The sequence below is a fragment of the Myotis daubentonii genome, chromosome 16 (genome assembly GCF_963259705.1).
Source record: "Myotis daubentonii chromosome 16, mMyoDau2.1, whole genome shotgun sequence".
Taxonomy (NCBI): domain Eukaryota; kingdom Metazoa; phylum Chordata; class Mammalia; order Chiroptera; family Vespertilionidae; genus Myotis; species Myotis daubentonii.
Window position 1 is genome coordinate 14,722,824 of NC_081855.1, and position 26,935 is coordinate 14,749,758.

Consider the following 26,935-nt stretch of genomic DNA (forward strand, 5'->3'; position numbering starts at 1 on the left):
GGCTTTAAAGACTGTTCATTGCAATATTGTTAACTAAGTCCAGTTTTGCTTGTTTAACCATGGAGTAATTCCTGAGAAATGTCTAGATTCTATGTTTAAATTGGCTGGGACTGTGTCTTACACTGTGTATTTATGCTTAGCACAGTGCACTTAGTACAGTGCTAGGCTTTGCTGAACACTGTCGATTGGTTGAACAAAAAGCTTGCTTTGGAAGGAAGAAAAGGCGGCCATGTACTTCTGAATGTCCTGAACTACTTTAAAATCCCTCCTTTTCTATCTTAGCTGACTTTCTATTGAAAACTCACAGGGCACTTGTTACAAAAGACAACCACAGGGGTAACTCTCCTGGCCCTGGGCCTTTAGCAGTACTGGTACTTTCATGACAATTCCAACTGCAGTCTTTGTCTTTCAGTGATTTTGGTGAGTTGGGGTAAGTGGGGACACATTAGTACAGCAGACACTTGGGCACCTGATAGCCATATTCACATCCCAGAGGTGTCCCTCACTAGCTGCTGGCCTCAGGCCAATTACTCTCAGCTATTTTATTTCATCACTATTCTTAGGACAGGGGGCTAGGATATCACCAACACTGGCTGAAATTGTGCAATCCATTCGAGAACCTCAACAGAGAGGACCTCAACAGAGAGGACAGCTGGAGCCAAACAGGCCTCCATAGAAATTAGTGTGAAGGGACAAGTGAGTGTCAATTAAAACCAGCAATCAGCATGGCAGAGCTTGATGGGGCCTCTATGGGCTACACAGAAACGCCCCTCCTTTGGGGGTATCGTCCTCTGCAAGGCCCTCCTCAAAGGCCTTGGTGAGATTCTCAACAAAACAAATGACCTCATTAATTAAATGGGTTTATGTTCTCCCCTGCCTTCTTTAATTGCTGCTCTGTCTTTGGGGAGAGGTGTTTTCAAGCCAAATTGAGCACTCAGAGCCTTCAGCCATCAGTGCCACAATAAGGCCTGTGTGCTTTGAAAGTGATTACAAAGATGACTGCGCAGGATGTGCTGCCCACCCTGCCTCCACCTCCTGGGTCCCTGTGTGCCCGGTTCCCAAGTGCCCTGCCTCATTGCTTTGTCTTTCAACCCACCTAGAAATCCAAGAAGTCCACCACCATCCTCGCTCTACAGAAAGTTTCTTTTCATGTGAAAACATGCTCTATCTCTATTTCATTCATTGAACGTGTTATTATTTGAATACCCTTGGTTCTGTTCTAAGTACAAGAGATAAAGCAGTAACCATAATAGGCCAAACCATGGCTCCATGGGCTCCATTCCACTTGGTGAGTTTCTTCTGTAACCTTGTTCGAGTGTTGCGTGTTTGTTTGCATGAGGAACTGTCCCTTTTCTGTCCCATGCTACCCGGCACTTCTCCCTGTTGAACTTGAGAACAGGAACCCTTTCTCATTCCAATGTTTTTCTCCAGTACCTAGAGCAGCACCTGGCATATGTAAGTTGCATCAATTAGCAATTCTGCGATAACAGAGACACATCCCGCTCCACCCCATCCCCCCACGCAAAATACACTGGTTTAAAACAGATAACGGTTCATTTTTTCCATTCTTGAGTCTAGAAATAGAAAGTCCAGGCTATTGTAGTCTCCACAGGATCAGCAATATCCAAGCTCCTTTTGTTTCTGTTCCAGGCTTTACTGCTGTTCCATCCTCCCGCCTCTCCATTGCCCCTGGACCGCCACTGCCGCCATAACAGTCCCATTCACAGCTAGTCACAGAGAGGAAGGTGGGAGGGCAAACAAACACGTGTGCCCACCCTTCAAGAAAGACCTGGAAGTCCCATACAGGTCTTCTCTGTATTTCATTAGCCTGGACTAGATCTCATGGCCACCCCTTTCTTTTAGGGTGTAGTAATTTTAAAATACAGCAAGTCCTCACTTAATGTCATCGATAGGTCCTGCAACTTTAAGCAAACTGACATATAACAACCAATTTTATCAATGGCTACTTGACATAAGAATTAAGTTCCTACAGCATCTCATCCTATCTAATAAAAGAGAAAAAGGGTAATTAACCGTACCTCTGCTACGCTTCTCATTGGTTAATCAGGGCAATATGCAAATTAACTGCCAACAAAGATGGCAGTTAATTTGCATACGTAGGCGCCAAGCAAAGGAGCGAAGCTGACTGGCCCCGGGCAGGAGCAGCTAGCAAAGGCCGGCGTGGCGAGCGAAGAGCAAAGAGGGGGGCCCACCGACCCACGCATGCAGGGCCGGGGGCTTAGCTAAGGCTTCGCACATACTCCCCAGTGGCCCCACAGCAGGGCATCCTGGCAGCCTCCTGACAGGAGGGCGGCTGGGAGAGCCGAGTGGGGTAGTGGCTTCAGGGAGCCATGGAGGGGCAGGGCAGCCAGAGCCAAGTTCCCGGGGGTCTGAGGAGAGTGCTTGACAGGAGCCTGGACTGCAAAAAAGGAAGAGGAAGCGGCCACGGGGAGGTCTTCCAATCCCCCTGCACGGACTCCCCCAGGGGATAGGGAGGCTGACCAGACAAGGAGAAGACCCAGCCTTGGGGGTAGCTGCAGCCCGTATCTAGATCCTCCTGGTACCCGACCCTCTGTTGACAGTTGTTCACACCTACTCACCTGCCAGCCTCCTGAGGACAGGAATAGAATCTTATTCACATTTGAATCACCAGCGTGCCCAGCCTGGCAGATAGCAGGTAGATTCAGCAGTTTGTCAATTAAAAATTAATAAATAAAAATAAAGGAAAGAAGAAGCAAAACAGGGAGGGAGGGAGGGAGGGAGGGAGGGAGGGAGGGAGGGAGGGAGGGAGAGAGGGAGGAAGGAAGGAAGGAAATCTGGTTCTTCATGTGTGATGAGGTCAGATGAGGGAGCCAACCGCTGGGCGTCCCTGGGGCAGGCTGTTACAGCTCCACACTAGACTTCACCCAGGCTCCATCCTAATTGCCCAAGGCACAGGAAGGCTCTGCATTTTTACTAAGAAAAACTGGGACTCGGTATACATAGTAACAGAAAAATTGCTTAAACACATTAGACATAACATCTCTGCAATTTCTTCCAGTTCTAACGTCTATAATGCTAGTGCTATTAAGTTGGATTCCTTATATTTACACATAAATGCTTTGGAAATCATTAAAGGAGAAACTGAAGTTTCTGCTTTCCTATGGTCTGTTTTCCTCTGACTCTTGATCAACAGCACCATCACCAACTTTGCCTCTTAAACCAACATTACCCCCCTAACCATCTCCACCGTCTCCACCACCACCACTACCACCACCACCATCTCCACCACCATCTCCACCACTACTACCATTACCACCATCTCCACCACCACCATCTCTACCACCATCTCCACCACTACTACCATCACCACCATCTCCACCACCACCATCTCTACCACTACCACCACCATCACTACCATCTCCACCACCACCATCTCCACCACTACCACCACCATCTCCACCACCACCAACAACAACAAAACCTCTATTCCCTCCATCATATTTTTTCCTGGCTCTTATTTTTCTTTCAAGGCTCATCTTTGCCATCCCTTCTTTTGGAAGCCTCTCCCTTCATCCCAGCTACCAATCTAGGTCACGAATCTTTTAAATTATTCAAAATATAATCTTATTTCCTTGAAATTTTGAAACTGTGGTGACTATTTTTGTGAGATTTTACTTGTCAGAAAACATTGTGAAGTTGACTTTTCCATCTTAAAGTCCAGTGTTAATTACCAGGCCTGAGCCTGATTATTGATTGGGCAAGGAGCACTGAGAAATAATTGAAGTAAACTTCAGATAGCAACACTACCTACATTTTACCACTAGGTGGCAGCCGCATCCAAAGAGCAGGCCACCTGTGCCCTGTGACCACACCCCCTGCCCAAGCAGTTGGGTCCTGAACTGAAGACTATCCCCTTACCAGCCCCTGTCCAGCTCCTTTGAAGGACACAGACCACCCGAAAAGGAGGGCAGGTGCTGGCAGGTATTGCTCGCCCTGGGAATATCAAAGAGGTGTTCCTTCCTCCCCTGCTCCACTCTGACCTGTTCTTGTAAGCTCCACCAGTCCCTTTATCCTTCATGCCCCTAGCTCCCCCATCTCTCACCACCATCACCCCCTGCCCCCATTATAAAATTCCCCATTCCCCACGCAAGACCCAGCCCGGCTGCCATCTCCACACCATCTGCTCAATTAATATGTAGGATGACAGAAAAGTGCAGTACTCCTTGCATGTCCCCCAGGGAAATTAGGACATCTTGAGAGCTGTCATGTATGGGAGGCACAAGTAGACAAGGAAGAAGATAGACAGAGAGAAGACAAAAGCTTATCAGGAGAGACAAGAAGAAGGGGAAAAACAAAGATAGAGGTGGCTGGAGGAAATGGCCATAAGGACATAGCTTTGGCCCCATGTGGCTTGGAGAGGAGATGCTTGACCCAGACAGAGAGAAGGGCTGGCTAGGGAGAAGCCTTTACGTAACTGAGTTTCTCAAGATGAACATGCAAGGAGACACTTAGGGCGGGAGAGCCCCATCTCCTTGGTCATGACACCCCTCCTTGATGGGAAAGGAAGGAGACAAAGGTTAACAGGGGAGAAGAGCAGGTGGCCGGTGGTGGCTCCTCCCTGAGGCTGCTGATTTGAGTAATTGCTTTGCATGACTCTCTTGGGCCATGGAAACAAATGCTTCTCATCCGCCTTAGAAGGAGCCTATGAGCTTGTGGCCCAAGGGGCCTCCTCTCTCCCACATCCACCGGATCCACAGGAGCAGAGCCCTCCCCTCCAAGCCTGCCTCCCTTACTTCTGTCTCTGCCCTTGGGCACAGCCTGGGACAGAAGCGTCATTGGGGTGGAAGCAATATGTTCACTCTGAACATATTCTCCATGGGTGGAGGTGTTTTGGGGGTTTTGTGATTTTTGTTTTGTTTTGGTTGTTGATGGTGTTTGTTTTTTGTTTTTGTTTTTGGTTTTGTTTTGTTTTATTCAGACAATAAGCTGCCAATGGCATTTTTTAGGTTATGACAAAAAGGCATTGGAGCAAACAGCGTGAAAGACAAGCGTGTCGATATAAACACCTCTTCATTAGATGTGTAGCCCCACAGCCAAAAGCAACACCTCTGCTCGCTCCCTTGCTGGTACCCAGGCCCAGACCCCCTCTTCACAGTTAGGACTGGCCATGGGAAGAGATACCCAGGACCCTGTGGAAACTCCTGCTCAGGGAGACCTCCTCTGAAGAGGACTTGGAGATCTACAGTTCGTCTGAGAGTCCCTGTATGAAAATCCCCATGACTAGATGTTGGAGGCAGAGAGGGGAAGACAGGCATGACCCCTGCATGTAAGTCTTTAGTCCTAGTGACCTGTCCCAGCAGTACAACTGAGAAGCATATACAAAGTGTGGCCCTGCCTGTGTCATGGGGCTATCCTGAGGACCAAATGGCATGCAGTCAAAAGGTAGCTAATTGTAAGGTAGCTGGTGCATGTTCACTTGGCCACTCATTCCACATCAACTGGGCACCTCTTCTGGACCAAGGCCCTGACCTAGAATCCCAGGCTACAGTGGAAATCCAGGCACGACAAGGTCCTTGCTGAAGAGAGCAAAATGTAAAATGATCCATGAGGAAGCAGACAACCAAGTTCATAATGTGGGAAGCAGCCATCCAAGTCCAGAATGTTCTAAGGCATTATCCATGACTAAATATTGTGAGCAGTGGAGGAAGTGGCTACCACAGGTGAAATGAAACTTAAATGTGGCTACTAGGAGGAAGGGCTAGTACTTGTGAGGATCCTCTTTTATGGAAACCTTGAGACAATCAGGAACATGTGAATCATGTGTGACGATTATGATGATTATATGGGGCTGTGGTTGCTTTTTCCAAAAAGAGATGAAGGGAGTCCTTATCTGTTAGCTCAACCTTCACTTGCAAGGTTGAGCTAAACATCTCGTGTTCGGGGGTTTGCTTTTGTGAACTCTGAGAAGAAGAAGAAGAAGAAAAAGACACCTACTAAGAAGGACCCCTGGTGGCTAACTGGGCTCAAATTTTTAAAAACAGAGCCTAGCAGCCATTTTTGCACAGGGACCTCTCCTTAAAACTGCACTTCACAGAGAAGCCTGCATTGAATTGCCTGCCTCTGCACTGAACCACTGGCCTTTGTGTTATATTCCCTGCCTGTACTCTGTTTCTGCCATCTGAGGCAGTCCTTATAATGGTTTCCTGGAATCCTATTTCAACCAGTGGTATTGAAGCTTTCCCCATGCAATCAGAGCTATGCAGTTCTGGCCAATCAGAGTGGCTCTATTCTAACCAATCAGGCCAGTGCCTTTTGGGCCAATCAAACTGCAAGGATTTGGAGCCCTCATTTGCATGAGGACAGACCAATCAGGGATCAGGGCCAGAGACTTCTGTCCATATCAGCCAGCTCCCCTCTGGCTAACAGAGCACATTGTCCCTTTTCACCAAAGAAGGAAGTCTGCATCTCCCTGGCTGAGCCAAATCTACCCAGGGCAGAGTGAAGGAAATCACCAAAGAGCAGAGCAAGGCTGTCTAGCCAGCGAGGGGCCTGGCCCAGAGCTGTTTTCACAGCTGCGCTGTATTACTGTTGAGCTGGGCACCAAGTAAAATCTCCTTCTTCATCACAACCCAAATTGGGGCTTTCTCTTGGTATTGAATTGGCACCAATGACCACTGGTTGACACTTTAAAATGCTAAAAAATAAAAATGTAGTGCAGGGGGCAGGGGGGAGACAAATGAAAAAGAATAAGCATTGATAATTATTGAAACTGGATTGTGGTTACATGAAGGTTGATTAAATATTTTTTTCAGGGCAGACAATCATCAGGAAGTGTAATAGAGCAGAACAACAACAACCAGACCGCCCAGGGAGGAGCATTGAACCCAGCCGGCCCAGCGGAGGATGCAGAAGGTGGGAGGCATGATCAGGCGGGTCAGCGAGGCATGAAGAGAGCAGAAAGGGCACTCCAGGCAGAGAGCTGGTGTGCAGAGGTGTGGATGCTCCACAGTTTTTATGAAGGTAACCAGTTCCCCTGGGTTCACTTGGAACTGGCCTGGTTTTAGCACCAAAAGCCCTGTGTCATGTCCCAGGAAACCGGTCTGTCGTGGGCTACCCCAGATGACTGGTCACCCAGTCCTTCCATTGGGGCGTGACACATTGGGCTAGCGGGTCAGGGGAGCAGAGGTGAGCTGGAGAGGCTGTGGCACTCTGAATAAGAGGCCGGGAGCCTCCCCCAGGCAGTCCTCATGCTTGCTCACTTCAATAACCCCATTGCAGCAGCAGCCCCTCTTCCCAGGACATTCAGAGTCCACTGCCCAGGGGCCCAGCTGGCTTCTCATGCTTCCTGCTCTGTCCTGCTGGGGAGAAGCCGGAAAGCTTCTACCCTGGACACTTTCTCCTGGGCCCCAACCCCCCTACTTTGCATATATACTTATATGTGTACATATATACACACATGTGTACATATGTATGTGTATAATACATACATACATACATACACTATATATATAGTTGTGCCTCAGTGCCCTCAGGAGATTGATTCCAGGACCCTCGGATGCTCGAGTCCTTTATATAAAATGGTGCAACATTTGCATGTAACCTATGCACACTCTCCTGTATACTTTAACCATCTCTAGATTACTTAGAAAACTTAACACAATGCAAATGCTACATACATAGTTGGTATACTACATTGCTTAGAGTATAAGGGCAAGAAAGATGTCTGTACATGTTCAGCACAGATGCAACCATCGTGGGCCTAGCTCTGCACAGCACATGCCAGCAACAGTGCACCTTTTCAAAATATTTTTCATCTGTGGTTGGCCGAACTCACAAATGCAGAAACTGGATATGAAGGGTCACTTCCCCACCAGTGCAGTGATTTACATACAATATATAATATATACAGTATAAGTATACTCATTAAGCACTTACTATCCTCATTTTAAAAAAAACCTTCATTTTAATAAGGCTCAGAGAAGTTAATTTGTTTCAAACCAAATATGAGGATAGCAATCTACCTCACATACCCATCTCATAGGGTTTCAGGGGGAATGAATGAAGGATCCTCCTATATAATAAAAGGCTAATATGCAAATTGTCCCCACGAGCAGGAGTTCGACCGACTGGGAGTTCAACGTGCACTAACCACCAGGGGGCAGTGAGGAACACGGTGGGCATTGGCAATGCGGCGCTGGCAGCGGGTGGCAGTGGAGGGGCTGCCAGCCCGATGGGCCCTGATGAGAGCAGGACTGTGGCGGGATGGTGGAGCAGGTGAGCAGGCAGCACCAGACTAAGGAGGGTACAAAGGGAGGCCCCAGCTGGCAGCCGCTAGGGACCCTACCTGTACATGAATTTCATGCACTGGGCCTCCAGTCATGCATATAAAGTGCTTGGACTAGTGCAGGCCCTAGAGGAAGTGCTGCATAAGGCTTTGTCTCACTGATGGCTACTTCTAGACCACCCTGCCACACCCTGCAGAGTGGGGAAAGCACAGATGTCTAAACTGAGGAGAAAAGAAATGATTTGACTATTTGCATTGCAAAATAATTCACCCCAGGCTCCTTCACAAGCCAGCCCATCGGTTCAACAAACTGAGTGAGCATAAAGACTGAGGCGCCGACAGCAAAGCAAGCAACATTTTCAAAGCTTCCGGCCATAGTCTCTGGACTCGAGCCCCCTGAGCGGAGGCGGCTCAGGCTCCGCTTTCACAGAGGAGGACACAGGAAAACCACTCAGCTTGACCCCTCGCGGCAGCTCAGTGCACAGGCCAGCCCTGTTAGCTGTCTGCTTCTCTGGCCATTTATCACACATCAACCTCTGCAGAGGCTTCCCAGTCTGGAAATTTCCTGTTTGTTTCATAGACACGGAAATCAAGATGCCAGAGATGGAAGGAGCTCTCTCCCTCCTTAGTCCCTGGTTCCCTAATGACTCCTGGGAGAGCCTCCCCTACAGACCACAGGGAGGCCCCCAATGACTGTCCCCACGGCCAGGACCTCCCTCACAGCCAGTGAGCAGCCACAGCTCCTCCCTGTCCCCAGTTACCATGGAGAAGGGCAGGGCCAGCTGGTGCAGGATCTTGGACAATTTTGTTGGCTTCAGGGCACCCATCAGCATCTTGAGAATGGGCAGCCAACACCTCGCACGCAGCTCTACAAGCACAGTCCGAAAACTGTTCATAGAGATGGGAGTCCCTTCCCCACCGGTGCAGCCATGACCTTATTCTCTATCACCCTGACATGAAACCCCACGGGGGAAATCAGGATGGGTGGGGGAAGCAAGGGTGAGCATGCGCTGTGCCCAGGGCAGAGCTGTCTGAGCGTGGGGTGTGAGGGGCCTTGTGCGCTCACCTTACCTTCTGCTGTGGATCCCCGGTATTTGTCACATGTGGTGCCCACCTATCACATTGGGAAGTTCCCGGGGTTGCCACCTGGGAACCAAGGGTGTTTAATACATCTACACCGTCCTCTCCAACATCCAGAACAAGCAGAGCTCCTGACCCAATTGTCAAGGCCATCTGGGCAGCGCTGCAGAGCCTCTGAGGAACCCACCCCTGCCCCACCATCCCCACCATCCCCACCACACACGCCACCGACCCAGAGGCTCCGGGTCCCCCGGCCTCCGAGCCCAGTCAAGAGAAGCAGGCCTGCAGGCATCGCCCTGATGCGCACTCCCCAAAACTCGAAGACACACTGCAGAGACGCTTCATTAATTTTTCACAAGATTCATCTGAGAGTGGCTGAGCAGAGCTGAGCGCAGCCACATCCCCGGTGCCCGTGCCAGCCGCCCGCAAAGGGTTAAGCCATTAGCCCATATCCTGGTGAGCTCATCCCCGCTGGAGCCTGCTCAGTGGCTGGACTGGCTGCACACCGGCTCCTGGGCCGGCCCAGGGAGGCTTGCTCGCCTGGGATGAAGAACTTGAACAGAAACTCATTGCTGGCTTCCTCCCCGTGCGAGCCGCGTGCGACTCCCAGGTCCCCCACCCTCCCCGGGGACAGCAGGACAGTAAGTAAGGAGAGCTTCGCCCTCTGCCCTTCCTCCCACGCCCCACAGGAAGCTGGTGCTCACTTTGCTTTAGAATGTGTTGTCTTTGAACCGGAGTCGGAAGGCAAAGTGAATGACAGGCCGAGGAGAGGGGCCCTGGGAGGGGTGAGCGGCTGCCAGCGGGCAGAAGGGACTGCCCGCCCAGTGAGAGTCCGGGCAGAGCGGTGGCAGGGGAGGGGCTGCCCGGCTGTGCACCTGGCAGGGGGAGCAGGGTGGTGTGGCATCCAGCCTCCACCCTTGGCCTGCACTGGGGGCCGAGCTGGGCAGGGAACACATTCCCAAACCCGGTCAGAGGCAGGAGCAAAACAGGCAGACGCTGACGAGCAGGATCACCCCCAGACCCCAGAGTGCACGGCGGGCCTGAGACCGGGACAGCCTCCTGGGCATCCCACCTCGGCCTCAGCATCTGCCCACCCTCCCGCTGCAGGTGCCAGGCGCCCGGGAGGCGCCAGGAGAACAAAGTGCAGGGCTGGCAGGGGCATCTCCATTGCAGAAAGGGAGAAGGGCGGGAGCATATACACACGTGCAGGGAGAGCGCGCTGGGACCAGACCCCGGTGGAGCAGACGCCACCTGAGCTGGTTTCCCACCTCGTTGCCAGGCAGGGCCTGGGCGCGGCCTTTGGAGAAGGCGCTTCCAAGAAGGCCTGTGAGCAGGTGGCAGATGGCAGCTGTGCCCTGGTGCCGGGCAGTGTATTCAGAAATGCCCTGGCCTCTGTTTTATCAGCACAGGCACCGGGCCCCACTCACCTTTATCAGAGAGCGGCCGTCACTGCGCGTCCTGTTGAGGGCGAGGCAGACACCAGCTGTGAGAGCTTGTGGGGCGCTGTAGGGACTCCGCCGGGACATCTCAGGAATTAAAACCAAACGACCTTGGGTCTCCCTCAAGAATAATAAGTCATGTGACCTCCACCCCTCCATCTGTGGCCACCCTGCCTTCTCCAGCAGCTGACCTGGGAAGCAGGGTGTACCCCCCACCCCCCCTGCTCCAGTCCTTGCAATTCCCAGAATAGAGCGGCCGCTATCGTGGCGGGAAGCTTGGAAGGGGCAGATAACACCGGCCCCAGCACAGCAGGGACACTCCGCTATCAGGCCGCCAGAGACATGACAAGATGCCAGTTAAATGGGAATTTCTCAGAAACAACAAATAAGCTTTAACATAAGTGTGTCCCGGGCTTTGTTTGGAATGCTCTCACACGAGAAAAGCATTCGTTGGTTATGTGATACGCAAATTTAACTGGGCATTTTGTCATTGTATTGGCCAAATCCGGCAACCTGTTAATACTGATGGTGTTTCATCAGATTCAAGGGGGGATGAGCTCAAGACGTGCAGACAGGGGGTGATGGGAGGCTAGGAAGGAGGGAGTGGATAAAAAGAGAGGGAGGGCAGAGCTCCATTGAGAGAGCATGGTAGACACGGTGTGTAAAAGCCCAGGACTTGGGGTCCGGCCGCTCTGAGCCTCAGTTTCCTTATCTGGGAAATGGGAACGATCGTAAGAAGACCACCCTCTTAGAGCTCTGAGGGTCACAGAGATGCGCCACGTGAAGGGGCTGCTGTGTCCGGCACTGTGCGCTCCGCTGGATGATGGAGGCACTCGGGCCGCTCAGGCCCAGGCCTGCTGCTCCTCTGGCGTCAGCTCCAGGCTGCAGCGTCAGCCCTCGCGTCTTCAGCAGCTCCACGCAGCAGCGCGAGGCCTGACCCCACCCAAGGCAGCCACGCCTGCCGTTCTGTCCACGGCCAGGGCCTGGCCCAAGTGTGTTCTCCATTTTCTTTGATTTGAAAAGAAAATCAAAACCGTCCCACAAGGGAGCAGGATAAACTGGAACAGACAGCCTCCAAAACTCCCCTCAGATCCTGGCTTGCTGCTCACCTGCTGTGTAACTCTGGGCAAGTCACTTAGCCTCTCTGATCCTCAGTTTCCAAGCCTGTAAATTGGGATACTAACACTCCCTTCCTCAGCGCCTAACGATTAGACGAGGCCAAGTGGAAAGAGCAGGCAGCATGGCTCCCAGCCCATAATAAGAGTCTGACAAGTGGCAGTTATTGTTATTGTGGGGCATGTCAACTCTCCCCAGTACACTGTGTCTTCTGCTCACGAGGGGCTGCTCAGGTAGTTGGAGACTTCGAGAACGTCAGCCAGAGGCAGCCAGTCTTGGCGAGGTGTCAGTCCATTAGAAGCCAAGGAGGGCAGGAGAAAAGGGCTGGCCAGTGGGTCCCTCCTGGCTCCTTGCAGCTGCCTCTCATGCCCCCTGGTTAGCCTGTCCCATCCTACCACCCTCACTCGAGAACAAAGGACATCGTGGACAACTGGGTGAGAAGAAACAGGTGAGGAGGAGCTGACCGTGACAATGGTGAGCCCTCCTGCCACAGCTCCTCTGGTTATTGACTAATTTAACAAGCGTTTGCTGAGTCCTGGCCTCAGAAAGGCATGGAACTGTCTGCTGGAGAGCGTGGGAAGCCGGGGAGGCCAGCCCAGCCCTGCCCAGCCCTTCGAGGAGTCTGGGAGGGAACAAGGGCTTCTGGTCCTGTGAGGACAGACACCAGGCACATATGGTCACCTCCAGGGCAATAGTTCACTTACTGCACTTCCAACTGCCATTTCCATGAAGTGGTGCCATTCAGACACTCAAGAATCTACCAGAGGGAAAAGTATTCCCTCCTCGTTACCTTGGACACTCACTGTGGCTCCCCAGCTTGCATGCTCTACACACCATCAGACCCTGTGTTGGAGGATGAATACATGAGTGCATGAGCAAAAGCCAGTTTCCCTGCCAGCTCTCTCCCTTCTCATTTGAGACATCTCATCGCCTCATTTCTCAGAGACCCCGGTGGGTGAGTGAATGTGGCTGAGCGAGGACGTGTGCACGCCTTGAGCTCCCCCGTGGAGAAGGACACATCTGGGTTGCCTGTGAGTCCGTGCCCAGCAGAGGATGGCACACGAGCGTTGCTTGACAAGTGTCTGTGGCCGTGCTGGTGAATGCTATTAGCTGGGAGCAGAATGGCGACCTGGGGACACAGGTACACACAAACACTGAGCCCATATAAGTAGGCAGGCTCTCCAAGTAAGCTGACAATTACAAATACGCAGATAAGTAGACCAGTGATAACAGGATTAAGGGACAGTTCCATGGGTTCCTCCCTTTGGATGTGTTTCTTTGCCTACCTGTCTTTGCTCTGCCCAGGCCCCTCTGGCTCCCTGAAAGTCTGTGTTTTCCTTCAAGGCATGGAATCTGTCCAGATTCAAGATAGAAAAGGTAAAATTCTTGTCATTCTTGCCCCTCTTTTCTCCCCCTCTGCCTCCCTCTCTCCTCTGTCCATTTCCATCTTCATCCATCTCCATTCCCACCTCCATTTCCATCTCCATCTCTATCTCCATCCCCATCCTTATCCCCAAACCTACTCCCTTCTCCACCCCCACCTCCATCTCAATCTCTACCTCTATCTTCATCTCCACCTCCATCCCATCCCCAGCCACAGCCCCGTCCCCAGCCCACCTCCATCTCCATCTCTATCTTCATCCCCACTTCCATCCATCTCTATCCCATCCCCATCCCCATCCCCACCTCTATCTCCATCTCCATCTTTTATCCTCTGTCCCCAATTCCCAATTTCTCCAAGATGCATCTCTCTTCCTTGCAGAATCTCCTCAGAATCAGTTACACAGTCTTTCCCATAAGAGCCAGGTGACTCCTCACCCTACAGATTTCCCTTTAATGTCTCAACCTTATTCTGAGGTCACTTCACCCCTACCCATACCCTTACTTTCCTTTTCTGGTGTAAGATGTTCCATGCCCACACCCCTACCCTGGATCCCCATGTTTGATCATATGGCTTCAATCATTATCAATATTCTGCCATCTTGGTGTAGCTATACTTCCAACTGCTCCCCACCCTGACCCACCCTACTATTAAGACTTTTACAGTTATTTTTTCTGGGGTGTAATTTACACCCATAGAAATGCACAAATTTTAGTGTTTCACACTGACAAATTGTTCCTCCATGTATCCCACATCAATATCAGGAAATAGAACATTTTCACTCACCTCAGAAAATCCCAGTGAGTTCTTCCCCACATTTACAACCACTGTTTTGAGTTTTGTCATCTTAGATTAGTTCTTAGAAGGTTCTAGAATGTTGTATAAATGGAAACATCTATAGTAATAAAAGCATAATATGCTAATTAGATGAGACAGCCAAACAACCTTCTGGACAACCTTTCCAGACAAAGCCGGGGCTGTGAGGGCTGAGGCAAGCTGCCGTGGCTGCAAGGGCCGAGCCCCTCGCACGAATTTCATGCATCGGGCCTCTAGTATAATATATGTACTCTTGTATGTCTGACTTCTCTCACCCAGCCTGAGACTCATCCATGTGTCCGAAATGAGTTCCTTTTTGTGGCTTAGTAATATCCGAATTGCACTGTTTATCTTTTCTTTTGCGCATGGACATTCGGGTTGTTTTCTGGTTTGGGTTATTATGGGTAAAGCTGCTATGAATACTTAAGCTAGTCTTTAGTGGACATGGGTTTTCATTTCTCATGGATAAAAAAAATCTAGTAGTGGAATTGCAGGATTAATGGGTAGATGGGTGTTTAACTTCATAAGAAACTACCAACCTTTTCCCAAAGTGGCTATGCCATTTTACATACCCACCAGCAGTGCACGAGAGCTCTCGTACCACAGCTCACTGTTTGGTATTATGAGATTTTAAATTTTAGTTATTCCAGTGAATGAGCGGCTATATCTCATTGTAGTTTTAATTTGCATTTTTTCTCTTGAGTATCGATTTCAAGCACTTTTTCTTGTTCATTTCTTTGTCTTCCTTTGAAATGGGCTTGTCCATTTTGCCCATTTCTTAAATTAGGCTGTTAGTGTTCTTATTCATCAAATGTAGTAGTTCTTACACATTCCAGATACAAATCCTTTAACAAATACATATTTTGCAAAAATTTCCTCGCAGTCCATAGCTTGCCTATTCATTTTCTTCTTAGTCACTTTTAATGAGCAGTTTTCAATAATGCTGAAATCTAAATTATTGATTTTTTTTTCTTGGTTATTGCCTCTTCTGTCCTGTCTAAGGAATTTTGCCTGCCACAAGGTCACGAGGATATTTTCCTGTATTTTCTTCTAAGACTTTTATAGTTTTACATTTATATTCAAACCATGTCTGTGATTCGTCTTGATTAATATCTGTTGGTCGTGTGAGGTGGACTTGTCCCATTTCTTCCCATGTGAACATCCAGTCGTTCTAGCACCATTTGCTAAAATGACTTTCCCTTACCTATTGAATTGCTTTGGTGCATTTGTCAAAAGTTAGTTGTCCTGGGTTACCGTTTAGCTTGCTGGGCTGGTTGCCAGAGATAGCAGCCTGGCTTCCCACAGGTCTGATCTACAGACAGCAACCTGGCTTCCTACAGGTCTGACTACAGACAGCAGCCTGGCTTCCTACAGGTCTGACTACAGACAGCAGCCTGGCTTCCTACAGGTCTGACTATGGACAGAGCCTGGCTTCCTACAGGTCTGACTACAGACAGCAGCCTGGCTTCCTACAGGTCTGACTACAGACAGCAGCCTGGCTCCCTACAGGTCTGGCTATGGACAGCAGCCTGGCTCCCTACAGGTCTGGCTATGGACAGCAGCCTGGCTTCCTACAGGTCTGAGTACAGACAGCAGCCTGGCTCCCTACAGCTCTGACTATGGACAACAGCCTGGCTTCCTACCGGCCTGACCTACAGACAGCAGCCTGGCTTCCTACAGGTCTGACTATGGACAACAGCCTGGCTTCCTACCGGCCTGACCTACAGACAGCAGCCTGGCTCCCTACAGGTCTGACTATAGACAGCAGCCTGGCTCCCTACAGGTCTGACTACAGACAGCAGCCTGGCTACCTACAGGTCTGACTATGGACAGAGCCTGGCTTCCTACAGGTCTGACTACAGACAGCAGCCTGGCTACCTACAGGTCTGACTATGGACAGAGCCTGGCTTCCTACAGGTCTGACTACAGACAGCAGCCTGGCTTCCTACAGGTCTGACTATAGACAGAGGCTGGCTTCCTGCTCTGGTGTCTATAGAGTAGGAGTTGGTTTCCTGGGCTGGTTGCTGCAAATTGTGGGTCAGAGTCCTATTTTTATATATAGTTTGACCATCATTTATTTGCATACTCAGCCTCTAATTTATTACAAACATTTGCAAACATACATAAAAGTAGAGATAGTAATATAGTGAACTTCCATACATCCATCTAGATTTAATAATTTTATTTTGTCATATTTGATTTAAAGTTTGGTATTTTCATGTGGATCATAGCATCACAATATGGCATCCCTATATGTTGTTTCAAGTGCATCTCAATATTTATAAAGATGTTTTCTTATATGTCCACAATATTGTTATCATACTGAATACAAATTTTAAATCCTTAATGTCATCCAATATCGAATCCATATTCAAACTTCCCAAAAAATATCCCAAAATGTCTTTGTATCATTGGTTTGTTCTAGTCAGAATCTAAAGAAAGGGACATATTGCATGAAGTCATATCCTTTAATTATCTTTGTTTAAACATTTTATTAATGTCTAACATACAGACAGGAAAGCAATCAATTAAAAGTCTGCAGCTCAAATAGGAAATACCCATGTCACCCACTACTATCAAATCAATACTCCGAACCTGCACCCCAAAAGTCTCTATGTACCCCTGCTTTCAGACACTGCCCCACCTGCCAAGGGTAACTACAATCCTAACCTCCAATAGCATCAATCATCTTATAGCGTTTTGAAGTTTATTTAAATGAAATCTCATTTTATGTAAATGAAAATGTGTCTGGCTTATCTTGGTCAGCCTCCTGTTTGGAGATCCCTGCATGGTTTTCTGTGGGGAGATTGTCATTCTTTCCTACCTATGGCTGTGTAGTCCCAGCCCAGCCCACTAGCTACAGGTGCCCATTCCTAGCTGCGTGCGACAAATAAGTTCCACCCGCTGATCTGCCTCCTGACTCTCCAAATGTGGCCTCCAGGGGAGTAGGACCTATTCTCCCTTTGGAAATTGATGCCCAAAAGGCTGAGCCAACATTCAAATCTGTGGGTAGTCCAGGGGGCCCTGAGTCTCTGGCCTTCCACTGTCTCTCACCTGGAGATCCTTACCTTGATTACACCTGCAGAGACCCTTATTCCAAGTTAGGGTCACATGCTGAGGTTCTGGGTGGACAGCTGAGCCCACTGCAGGAGGTTAGGAATCCATTCAACCCAAGGCCCCAAAACTTAATCCAAACCCAAAAGCGTGGTTCTTCCCAGGGGACTGGCTCCCAGGTGCTGCCAGGTCCCTCACAGAGTGGCAGCATCAAGGCCAAATCCTCCAGCAGGGCCAGGCTGTGCACCCTGGGTCACTGTTGGGTGGAGTGTGAGTCCCCAGGGGGTGATTTCCAGGGAGCCTGCATTCTCAGCATTCACCTGTGATTCACCACCCGTGGGCTTTAGAAGCCTCTCAGCCCAACCTCTTCTCGAGACCAATGAGGAAACAGGGACCAAGAAAGACAATAATTTTATTAGCAACAGGGCCTTCTCTTAGACGCCTGGGATGTGTCACACACTCAGCAGGGTTTGGGGAGAGATGATAGTCACTCCACCCCTGGGAGACAGATACTCTGTTATCCGTATCTCCTGTGTGGCGCTAGCAAGCCTCAGGGTGGAAAGTAACCTGCCCCAAGTCCTAGAGCTCAGAAAGGCAAACTGGGTTCAAACACAATCTTTCCAGATCTTTCTGTCGCATGCGGACACTGCAAGTAAGTTAAGTGCTTGCCGGGCCTGTGAAGGAGTGATTCTTCCCAGTACAGTGTTCATTCCATGGCCACACCCTGCCTGCCATTCGCTATCCCACGGACACACCTCTTCCTGAGTGAGTCCCCTACGTTTATTTTCAATCCTCACCTGACACCCGAGGGCATGTTTTTCATTGATTTTTTTTTTTCTTTTAAGAGAGAGAGGAAGGGGATGGAGAGAGAGAGAGAGAGAGAGAGAGAGAGAGAGAGAGAGAGAAACATCATCACTGGGTTGCCTCCCATACATGCCCCAACCTGGGATCAAACCCACAACCTACATTTGTATCCTGACTGGGAATTGAACCCACAACCTTTTGGTATATGTGAGGACACTCCAACCAACTGAGCCACCTGGCCAGGGCAGTAAGTAAACTAAGTTAAAAGTTCCCATTTGGGGGATTTCATGGGCCATTAGAATTTAGATGATAGATGATAGCTAAATAAATGTGGATGATAGATAGATAGATAGATAGATAGATAGATAGATAGATAGATAGATATAATAGATAGGCAGACATCTGCACAGGCTAGTCAACCTTTTACTTTGGCAAATACAGATACTAACAAAACCAATGATCATCTTCCCTCATGGCCATTTCATAAAATGAAGCACTGCCAAACAAGGAAGGAAGAACATAATCTCAGAGTAAAAATAGTCCTTTAAATTAAATAAATGTAACACCATGGAAAACAACAGTGCCCTTATTTGCCTGCTGTATGCTGAGTCACTGCTCAATCACTTATCTACGGCACTCATCTTCAGGAAGAGGCTAGTTTTCTGCAGAGTGAAGCCCCACAGTGAAAAAATTCAGACGTTGTCAGAGTTGAAGGCCCCTCTGGACTCATCCAGACCAGTGTGCTCTGGGCAAGGAGCCTTGAGTCCAAAGACCATGGCCTGAGTCCCAGCACAACCGCATAGGAAGTGGGGGGCTACGGCCTCGCCCCTGAACCTCTCTGGGCCTCAGTTTCTGCTGTTATAAACTGGGAATACATTAATGACCTCCTCACAGGGATAAAGAGCATCCCTCCACCAGGCAGTCCAGCAAGGCCAGGCAGTCCCTCCGCCTCCCTCAGCGTCCGGGAATCTGCTATCCCTGGCAGGGGTCCCCTCCCCAGTTGCCCACTTCCTGTTCATGATGCAGTGGCCACCTCACACCCCGAGGGTAGCTCAGGGGCGCAGCCCTTCCTCCTTCAGCCCAGCTCTCCTCCCGCACCGTGGAGAACGGCCAGATTCCCCATTATAACCTCTGCAGCGTCTGAGCAGCGAGCCCTTCTGCCTTAGGCCTTCCCCGCAAAGTGGTGGAAATGGCGACCCAGCGGAAACCCTCCTGAAGGTGTCAGACTGCCCACCTAAGGAGCCAGGTGGCAATGACCAAGGCAAGGTTCCTGGCTAAGATTTCCTAACATGCCTGTGACCCTTCTCCTGCCCCCAGCCCACCGGGGAAGAGGTCACTTTAAAATGACTGCTTAGCTTTGCAAATACTCCGCGGGGTTGGAGGGAGGCGAACACCTGTCTGCACTTCCAAAGCACGTCATCCTCCTTCTCAGCCTTCGGAGGCAGCAACCCAAGCCCCTCCTCCGGACGAGTGTCTTTGAATGACCACCACAGGCTGAAGGCACAATTTCATCCTTCCCCTTCCTCCCTCCCTCAGGGAAGGCGCCTGCACCTGCTGCTCTGGACAGGGGGGACATGTGCTTTGGGGAGGGGGGAGCACTACCCTGTGGTGGTTCCGGGGGTGGGTGTTGAGAGGATTTGCCTGAATTTAACGTTGTAGGAAGTGTTGAAGGACAACCCACAACTGCAGGTGCAGAGGGCTGGGGCTTGGGACCCACCGCTGCAGACACCATCTCCTTGACCCCAAGCTGTCTTTCACCAGGGCTGGTGCCACAGTCTCCAAAAATGTACCCCCCTCCCTATTTGGGTCTGGCTCTCACTCTGTTTGGGGTGGGTCAGGGGGACCCATGGTGACTGGGAAGAATAGCCTACTTTCTCTCCCAATAAACTTTTTGCTGTGATGAGAAATCTCTCCCATCCCACTCACAGGAGGGATATTAGTAACTGCTGGTTTGAGTGGGGCTGATGGGGTCAGAGGCCTCGGGGAACCTGGCGGGGGAGGGGAGAAGACACCAAGGCCCAAAGGCAGCTGATCGGAGGAGGGAGAAGAGCAGAGGCTGAGGAGAGCGCTGCTTGGGGAGCTTCTCCCAGGCAGGCGGGGGGCGGGGGGGGGGTGCGGGCGGGGGGGCCTGAAGGAAGCAGCAAGAGAGGCTGTGGATCCAGGATACAGAGGAGAGAGTGGCCAGCCTGGTCCCCCAGCGCAGCGCACCTGAGCGTGCCCAGGGAGGCACCAGGCTCCTCCAAGAAGAAGGGAGTGGGTATAGCAGTGTTGTAAGGAAAGCTGGACTTGTTGTTGGTGACCAGTGGATGGGAAGAAAGGAGGGAGAAAAAAGGAGAGAGGGAAGGGTGCAGTGGGAGGGGGGACAGAAAGGAAGTTCTTCGTTCTCTCCCTCATTTGATTAAAGCTGTACGGAATCTCAGTCTAGGGCACAGCGCTGCCCCGGACCCTCTGGAGGTCATACAGAGGAGTCAGGGCGATCACGCGGCGATGACCTCGGGAAGGGTGTCTGGACTCTGCTGGCCTCCCCTCCCTCCCCCACACAAAGAGTGTCTAATACCAGGAGAGTGTCTAAAAGCATTCATCTCTTACTGACTTGCAAACCTATAGGCATTTGCACTTGAACCCATCCTTTCTGATCATGAAATGAAAGGGTTTAATCCCACCTTAACGGCGATTGAGCCAGCGTGGCTCTGGGGGAGTATTTGGCAGGTGAGTGTTGCCTCTCAGCAGCTGGCATTGCTCTGCACAGGTGACCACCTGCCTCCCCATGGGACTGGGGGATGAGAGAACTCTGGTGGCTGTGAGGTACACTGATGGGCTCTAGGTGAGAAATTGGAATAGGCAGTTGGGCTCGCTCTATACCAGTGGTTCTCAACCTTCCTCATGCCGCGACCCTTTAATACAGTTCCTCATGTTGTGGTGACCCCCAATTTCATTGTTACAAATTGAACATAATTAAAGCATAGAGATTAATCACAAAAACAATATGTAATTATATATGTGTTTTCCGATGGTCTTAGAGACCCCTGTGAAAGGGTCGTTCGACCCCCAAAGGGGTCCCAACCCACAGGTTGAGAACCGCGGCTCTATACCCTTACGGGCCTACGAACAGGAAGGTGGGAATCTGATGTGATTCACACGGGCGGTGGGAAAAGGGGTCGTTTAGATGTTAAAGGTCACACTGAACCGGAGGCATCACTTCCTGTGCTGACAAAGCACGTAAAATCCCAGGCCGCACTAAAAGATGGGCTCCAACCCGTACGTAGCCCGTGCTGTCAGAGAAGAGCAGACTGCGTTTAATCCGACCTTGTGGTCACTTGCTTCACCTCTCTGAGCCTTGGCTTTCTCATCTGTAAAATAGGATGCTTACCTCCCAGGGGTATTGTGAGGTTCCAGCTTGATGAAAGAGTGTTTAGTGCAGCGCCTAGCACTAGCAGACACTACACCTGTGCGTGCGCACACACACGATTATGTATTAAGGATCACTACTCTAATGGACAAATGATACCCTTTGTGGAGGGCTTGCAATATGCTAGACATTGTTCCGATGTGTGACATGTCTTAATTCATTGAACCCTTTTGAAAACCCTACAAGTGGTACTATTATCCCATTTTATAGATAAGAAAATTGAGGCACAGAGACATTAGGTAACTCACTCAAGATCACAGAGCTAGAAAGCTATTGAGTCTGAAAGTAAGATGCCAATCAGTAAACTGTTGATTTTGTTGGCTTAATGGGCACTGCTGTTCCCAGTTTTAAATACTAAAAACTTGATTAGATGATATAATATTTATCTCTGGCAAGAAGAACGCATACCAGCTTGAGTGGTTTCTATTTTATGTGGCTCTCATCTGCTTTTCCTTTGGCTTCAGCACAAAAGCCCTGTCTGGCCCTCCCCTGAGGCCGGGCTGGAGGCAGACGCTGAGAGCAGGAAGGTGTGTGAGGAACCCTTTGCCTTTGCCCTTGCTTCCAACTGCCGCAGGTCCCACATGCCGGGTGCTGAGGAGCTGTGACGATGGAGGCTCTCCCCAAAGCCCTGGAGGTCGACGAGAAGTCTCCTGAATCCAAGGACCTGCTGCCCAGCCAGACTGCCAGCTCCCTGTGCATCAGCTCCAGAAGTGAGTCTGTCTGGACCGAAGCCCCCAGGAGTAACTGGGAGATCTACCGCAAGCCCATCGTCATCATGTCCGTGGGTGGCGCCATCCTCCTCTTCGGCGTGGCCATCACCTGCTTGGCCTACACCCTGACTCTGGGTGATATGAGCCGTAAGGTCCTTAAGATGATAGGGCCTGCGTTCCTGTCCCTGGGACTCATGATGATGGTGTGCGGGCTGGTGTGGGTGCCCATCATCAAGAAGAAACAGAAGCAGAGGCAGAAGTCCATGTTCTTCCAGAGCGTCCGGTCCTTCTTCTTAAATCGCTGATGGTGGCCTCCCCTGCTGGCCCCCCCTCGTCCTGCACCTCAACCAGGAGGAGGAGATCTGGTGACCAACATCCAACAGCCCATCACCTTGGTGGTGGGTTTGCCATGAAAGTGATCCAGGCAAGCCCACTTCCAGGATCCGAGGGAAAGAGAGAGCTCGGGACTCCACCCTCCATGTAGTGAGGGCGCATTGCTGGATGCATCCATTTAGTGTCTTATCACCGATGCTCCCCTAGATCCTGCCCGCAGCCATCCCCTTTCATGGCTCCCATTCCCTGTCGTGCATTCAGGAGTCACTCAGCTAACTCCCTCTGCCAAGTGCTATGCATGTTGGGAAATTCCTTGGGGTGGGCTATGCCCCAAGGAGAGCCTCATGTTTACAGAGCTGAGTGCCTGAGCTAGAGTCACATTTGCATCCTTCTAGAACCAAACTGACCAACAGTGGTCCTTCAGAGAGGGGAGAGGGGGCTGACTTCTGACCCCTGGGTTTGCCAGCCCGGCTCATGGGTGAGATATTGACTTGCATTTCAAGAGACCAGACAAGTCACAAGTATCAAACATTCCAAAGAGTGAACAGTGAAGGAGCTGGGGAAGCCACGATCCCCCTGGACAAGCTGGGTCAGCCAGCCGAGGAAGTTAAGTCTCAGTTACACAGTATTCACAGAGTCAGTGGGGTGTGCTAGGGGTGTCACAGTTTCTCCTTGACCTTCTAACTCCTTCTCCTTGACGACTCTCCCCTCTGAGCTTGCCAACTAGCCAAGGACAAGTGCATGTGGCCCTAACATCCTCTTTGTCCCTACCCTTGATTCTAGAACAGCAACGATGAGCTTCGGAGGGATTCTATAAGATTGCTCTCTCCTTCACCGCCATTTAGAGTCAAAACTAAGAGGATAGAATTCCACATTTGAATGGTCTGTAGGTTTCCAGAGATGGAAACCGTTTCAAAAATCTGTCTCCCTGCCCCCACCCACCAAACAAGCAAACATATATTATGGGCCAGGCCCTGGGTTTGGAGCAGACAGACACGTTCCTGCTCTAGTCTTCCCAAAATGTGAGATACAGCCTGGCCAGCAGGCACTGCAATACCCTGGGCTGTGTACTTGATGGAGAAAGGTGGGTGGGTGTGGCAGCAGGAGGGGGCATCTAACCCAGACTTGAGAGAGGACATAGAGGTTGTGGAGTCCCCATCATTCAATATGGGAACAAAAGGAAGACGAGAGCTAGCAAAGAGGAGGAAGGAGCAGCATCTAGGGCAGCAGGAACTGTCTTTGTAAGCTGGATGGGGGAGGGAGCATGATAACACTTAGGAAACTGCATAGAAACTCTTCTAACCTCCCAAATGTTGCACTTCGCCCTTCCTTGTGGCTGCTTCTCCCCCAAGTGCCTCAGGACAGCTTCTCCTGGGACACACTGAGGGCCTCGGGGGTGTGTGGGAGACTGGAAGGGGGTCTCCTGAGGGCCTGCCAAACAGACAGCACCCACGTGGAAGGTGCTCCCAAGGCCAGAGACCCTCAGGTGACAGACGAGGAGGGGTACCTGAGACAGGTTGCCACAACGCCACCCTAGGTCAGGCCTGGGCCAGTGGAGAGCACTGATAAGGAGCTGGGAGGGAAACGTGTCCTGCCCTGCACTCAGCCTGGGCTTGAGCTGACTCCCTTCACTCCTTAGTCTTCTGGTCTCCTGGTCACCATGGCAACCTTTCTCTCAACAGCCCTCCAGGCATCTCTACCTGGTTCCCTCTGCATCATGGGAAATTCCATGAAGGCAGGTACCTGTGACATGAGGGCATCCCGTACCCTTCTTACCTAAGGAGCCAGAGTTCAGGGAGCTGGTGGCCTTTGAGCTTCACCCAGAATGGTCATGTCGTTCATTCAGTGTATCCGAGTCCTTTAGCCCACCTGCCCCTGCAAACAGGGTGTCAGGATCAACCCCGGGGTGTTGCAAGTGCTATGTCACTAACTGTAATTCCGGTGCCCCCAGTGACCGGCTTGCAGATCATTTCCTTTCTCTGACGTGAAGGCAGGTTCAGTAGCGGCCCTGTCATGTCATTCCTACATTCCTTGATGCTCTATGGCAGGGGAGCAAATGCGGTGGTGGTCTCCCAGTTAGCTCAATGGAAATCCACACTCCCTGTGTCTTGACTCATCTGCCCGAAAGCTAGTCGTCTGGGCAGAGCTGTGGGAGGAGGCCCCAGGTGGATGTCACTACCACCATGTCTTAGTGGAAGGAAGTTTGGGGACAGCCAGGACTCTAGAAAGTGTCCAAGCTCTGGACTCCCCTGCAGTCTGCAGCGATACTTGCCCGCATTCCCTGCTCCTCAAGCTAGTTTTTCAGATAGGAAAGCTCTGAGGACAGCTCCCCAAGCGTCCTGCAACCCCCTGGAGGTCCCCTATACAAATGTGGGCCTAGGAGCACGCCAGCGTCACACTAAAGGGTTTTGCCAAAGCCTCACCCGTGGAAGCCTGAGGTATGGGTGTGCCTGGCCTGTGAACGCAGCGCAGGTCAGACACCGTGTCTCTGCCCAAAGCTCCACCACATGACCGCGTTCATGCCCGCGGGTCAGAGAAGGGCCAGCATCCCTGCGCTCAGCCAGCTGGATTGCATTACCCCCCATCGCTCTTCTCCCCGGAGAGTGCAATTGAATCTGAGGCCTAAAGGAATTGATGTCATGTTGAATTGTATTCAGCATGCTCCTTACCAGTGAATTCTACTTCTTCTATTTAACAGTGCCTGCTGTTTCATTCTGCTCCACCAGAATTCCTGGGACTGGGTCCACTCATTCATTCCTCTAAGCTGCCCCTCTCACCACCACATGTCCGCTCCCCCACCCGGGAGCTGCCCAGGAGAAAGGGGGCAGGGTGGGTTTCATGCATGGTTCCTCAGGGCCTCACAGGAGCTGATGACCCTACTCTCCATCCCATCCGTCCAGTAGGGAGGCCACAATAGAGGCAGAGAGGCAGCATCCGAATGAGTCAGTGGTCTGGGGGACATGGGGGGGGGGGGCAGGCAGCACCCGGGCCAGCCTGTCACTGTCCCTGGGAACAAACACAAGGGTGGCAGTTCAGCTCCCGGGCTCCTCATGGCCTCCTCCTTCCTCCTAAGCCCCCCTTTCTCCCGGCCCAGCCTCTCTGCCCCTCTTGGTCTGCATCCCGACTCTCTTCACTGGGCTACAACCAGATTCCTCGTGTCCTTGACTTTCTGCTTGTCCCAGCTTGCCCTGTCCTCTGAGGGAAAACAAGAGGGTGGTGCTAGGTCTGCACGGCGAGCAGTGTGTTTATTCTTGCTTCCACTCCTGCAGCACCATCAGTCTTGACGCCCCACCCGCCTGCCCTCCACACCCACCCATCGTCACTATCTCCGCCCGCCAAGATCGGAGGGCCCTGGAAAGCTAACCCAGAGCCCCAAGCGTGTCTGTATTAAATGTGGGCCAGGGAGCTGCCTGAGCATGGCGAGGCCTCTGGGGGACACCTCTGAGTGCCAGGGGGCTTGGGTAGTGGGGAAGGCGGGGTGGGGGGTTGTGAGAAGGGGCAGGAGGAGAGAGGTAAGAGGCACCTGGCAGAGACCTTCTGCAGTGGAGTTGAAAGAACAGAGGAAGGGCCCGGCTGGAAAGAATAAACATTCCGTGGGTGTTTACCACGTACGAGGGGCTGCTCTAAGCACTCTATGCATGAACTCACTTAATCCTTTCCAAATGCCCGGGCCTGGGGTACCACCACCATCATTCCCCTTGACAGGTGAGTGAGTGAGGCACAGCAACACGGAGCTAGGACAACACCCAGCCAGGACTGAATCCAGGCAGCCTGGCTCCACAGGCCACACCCCTTACCCCACCCAGTCAGCCCTCCAAAGGCCTCCAAGAGGGGGCAGAAGCACTAGGGTCATGACAGGGCAGGACAAGTAAGAACGGAGCTGGGGTTACAGGACAGCCTGGGAGGATGAAGCAATCGGGGACCCAGAACACCACCCTGGAAAGTGGCCAGGAGCCGGGGGACACAAGGAGGCAGCAGCCAGGCAGGCCCAGCATTCTGAGGAGCCAGCACCCAGCTGGGGGCATTCACATAGGTTTCGCTCCCCCCCACATCCAGTCCTTTTTAGCGCATTTTAGAGAAACAACCACAGCTCAGAAAAGTAAGGAGCTTGTCCCAGGTCTCACAGCCCATAAGCAACCGATCAGAGATTGAGGCCCAAAGCTGCCTCTGAGGTCCGATGTTCTCATCCCCTGAACTCCTGGTTTTCTGCCATGTGAATGGTCAGAGGCAGGAATGGGGGTCCCCAACCACCAGCACGAGTGACACCGTCAGAGGCGGGGGCCTTGGTCCGGCCTTTGTCCCACAGGCCAGACTCTCCTGCTGACCAGCAGGAGGCTTTGGAACTGCCTGGCCCTGGCTACGGTGCCTTTCCATCACATTGTAGGCCAAGTTCATAAGCCCTCAACAGTTCAAGGTCACCTCTCCCGGGAGTACCCGGAACCGGACAGCAGTCAAGGTCCAGTGTCATTTCTCAAGGGCTTGGAGCTGCTGGACTCCAAGTCTTCCCGCAGGGAGAGGTGCTGTGGG

The 26,935-nt window shown here is 51.3% G+C and overlaps 1 protein-coding gene across 3 annotated transcripts; it reads left to right on the plus strand.

The window, feature by feature from the left end:
* Positions 1-9,793: 9,793 nt before the first annotated feature.
* PIRT (phosphoinositide interacting regulator of transient receptor potential channels) lies at positions 9,794-26,119 on the plus strand. Of its 3 annotated transcripts, none has more exons than XM_059668605.1 (2): positions 9,794-9,991; positions 21,940-26,119. In XM_059668605.1, the coding sequence occupies exon 2, from the start codon at positions 21,973-21,975 to the stop codon at positions 22,378-22,380; it is 408 nt and encodes a 135-aa protein (XP_059524588.1). In that variant the 5' UTR covers positions 9,794-9,991; positions 21,940-21,972; the 3' UTR covers positions 22,381-26,119. The 3 variants fall into 3 exon arrangements, with proteins under 3 accessions (XP_059524588.1, XP_059524586.1, XP_059524587.1); XM_059668603.1 differs by having other exon boundaries at positions 9,798-9,987; positions 21,830-26,119; XM_059668604.1 differs by having other exon boundaries at positions 9,799-9,987.
* Positions 26,120-26,935: the final 816 nt, after the last annotated feature.

Excerpts from the sequence above, each read along its gene's own strand:
- PIRT (XM_059668605.1), top strand. The coding sequence starts at position 21,973 with ATGGAGGCTCTCCCCAAAGCCCTGGAGGTCGACGAGAAGTCTCCTGAA.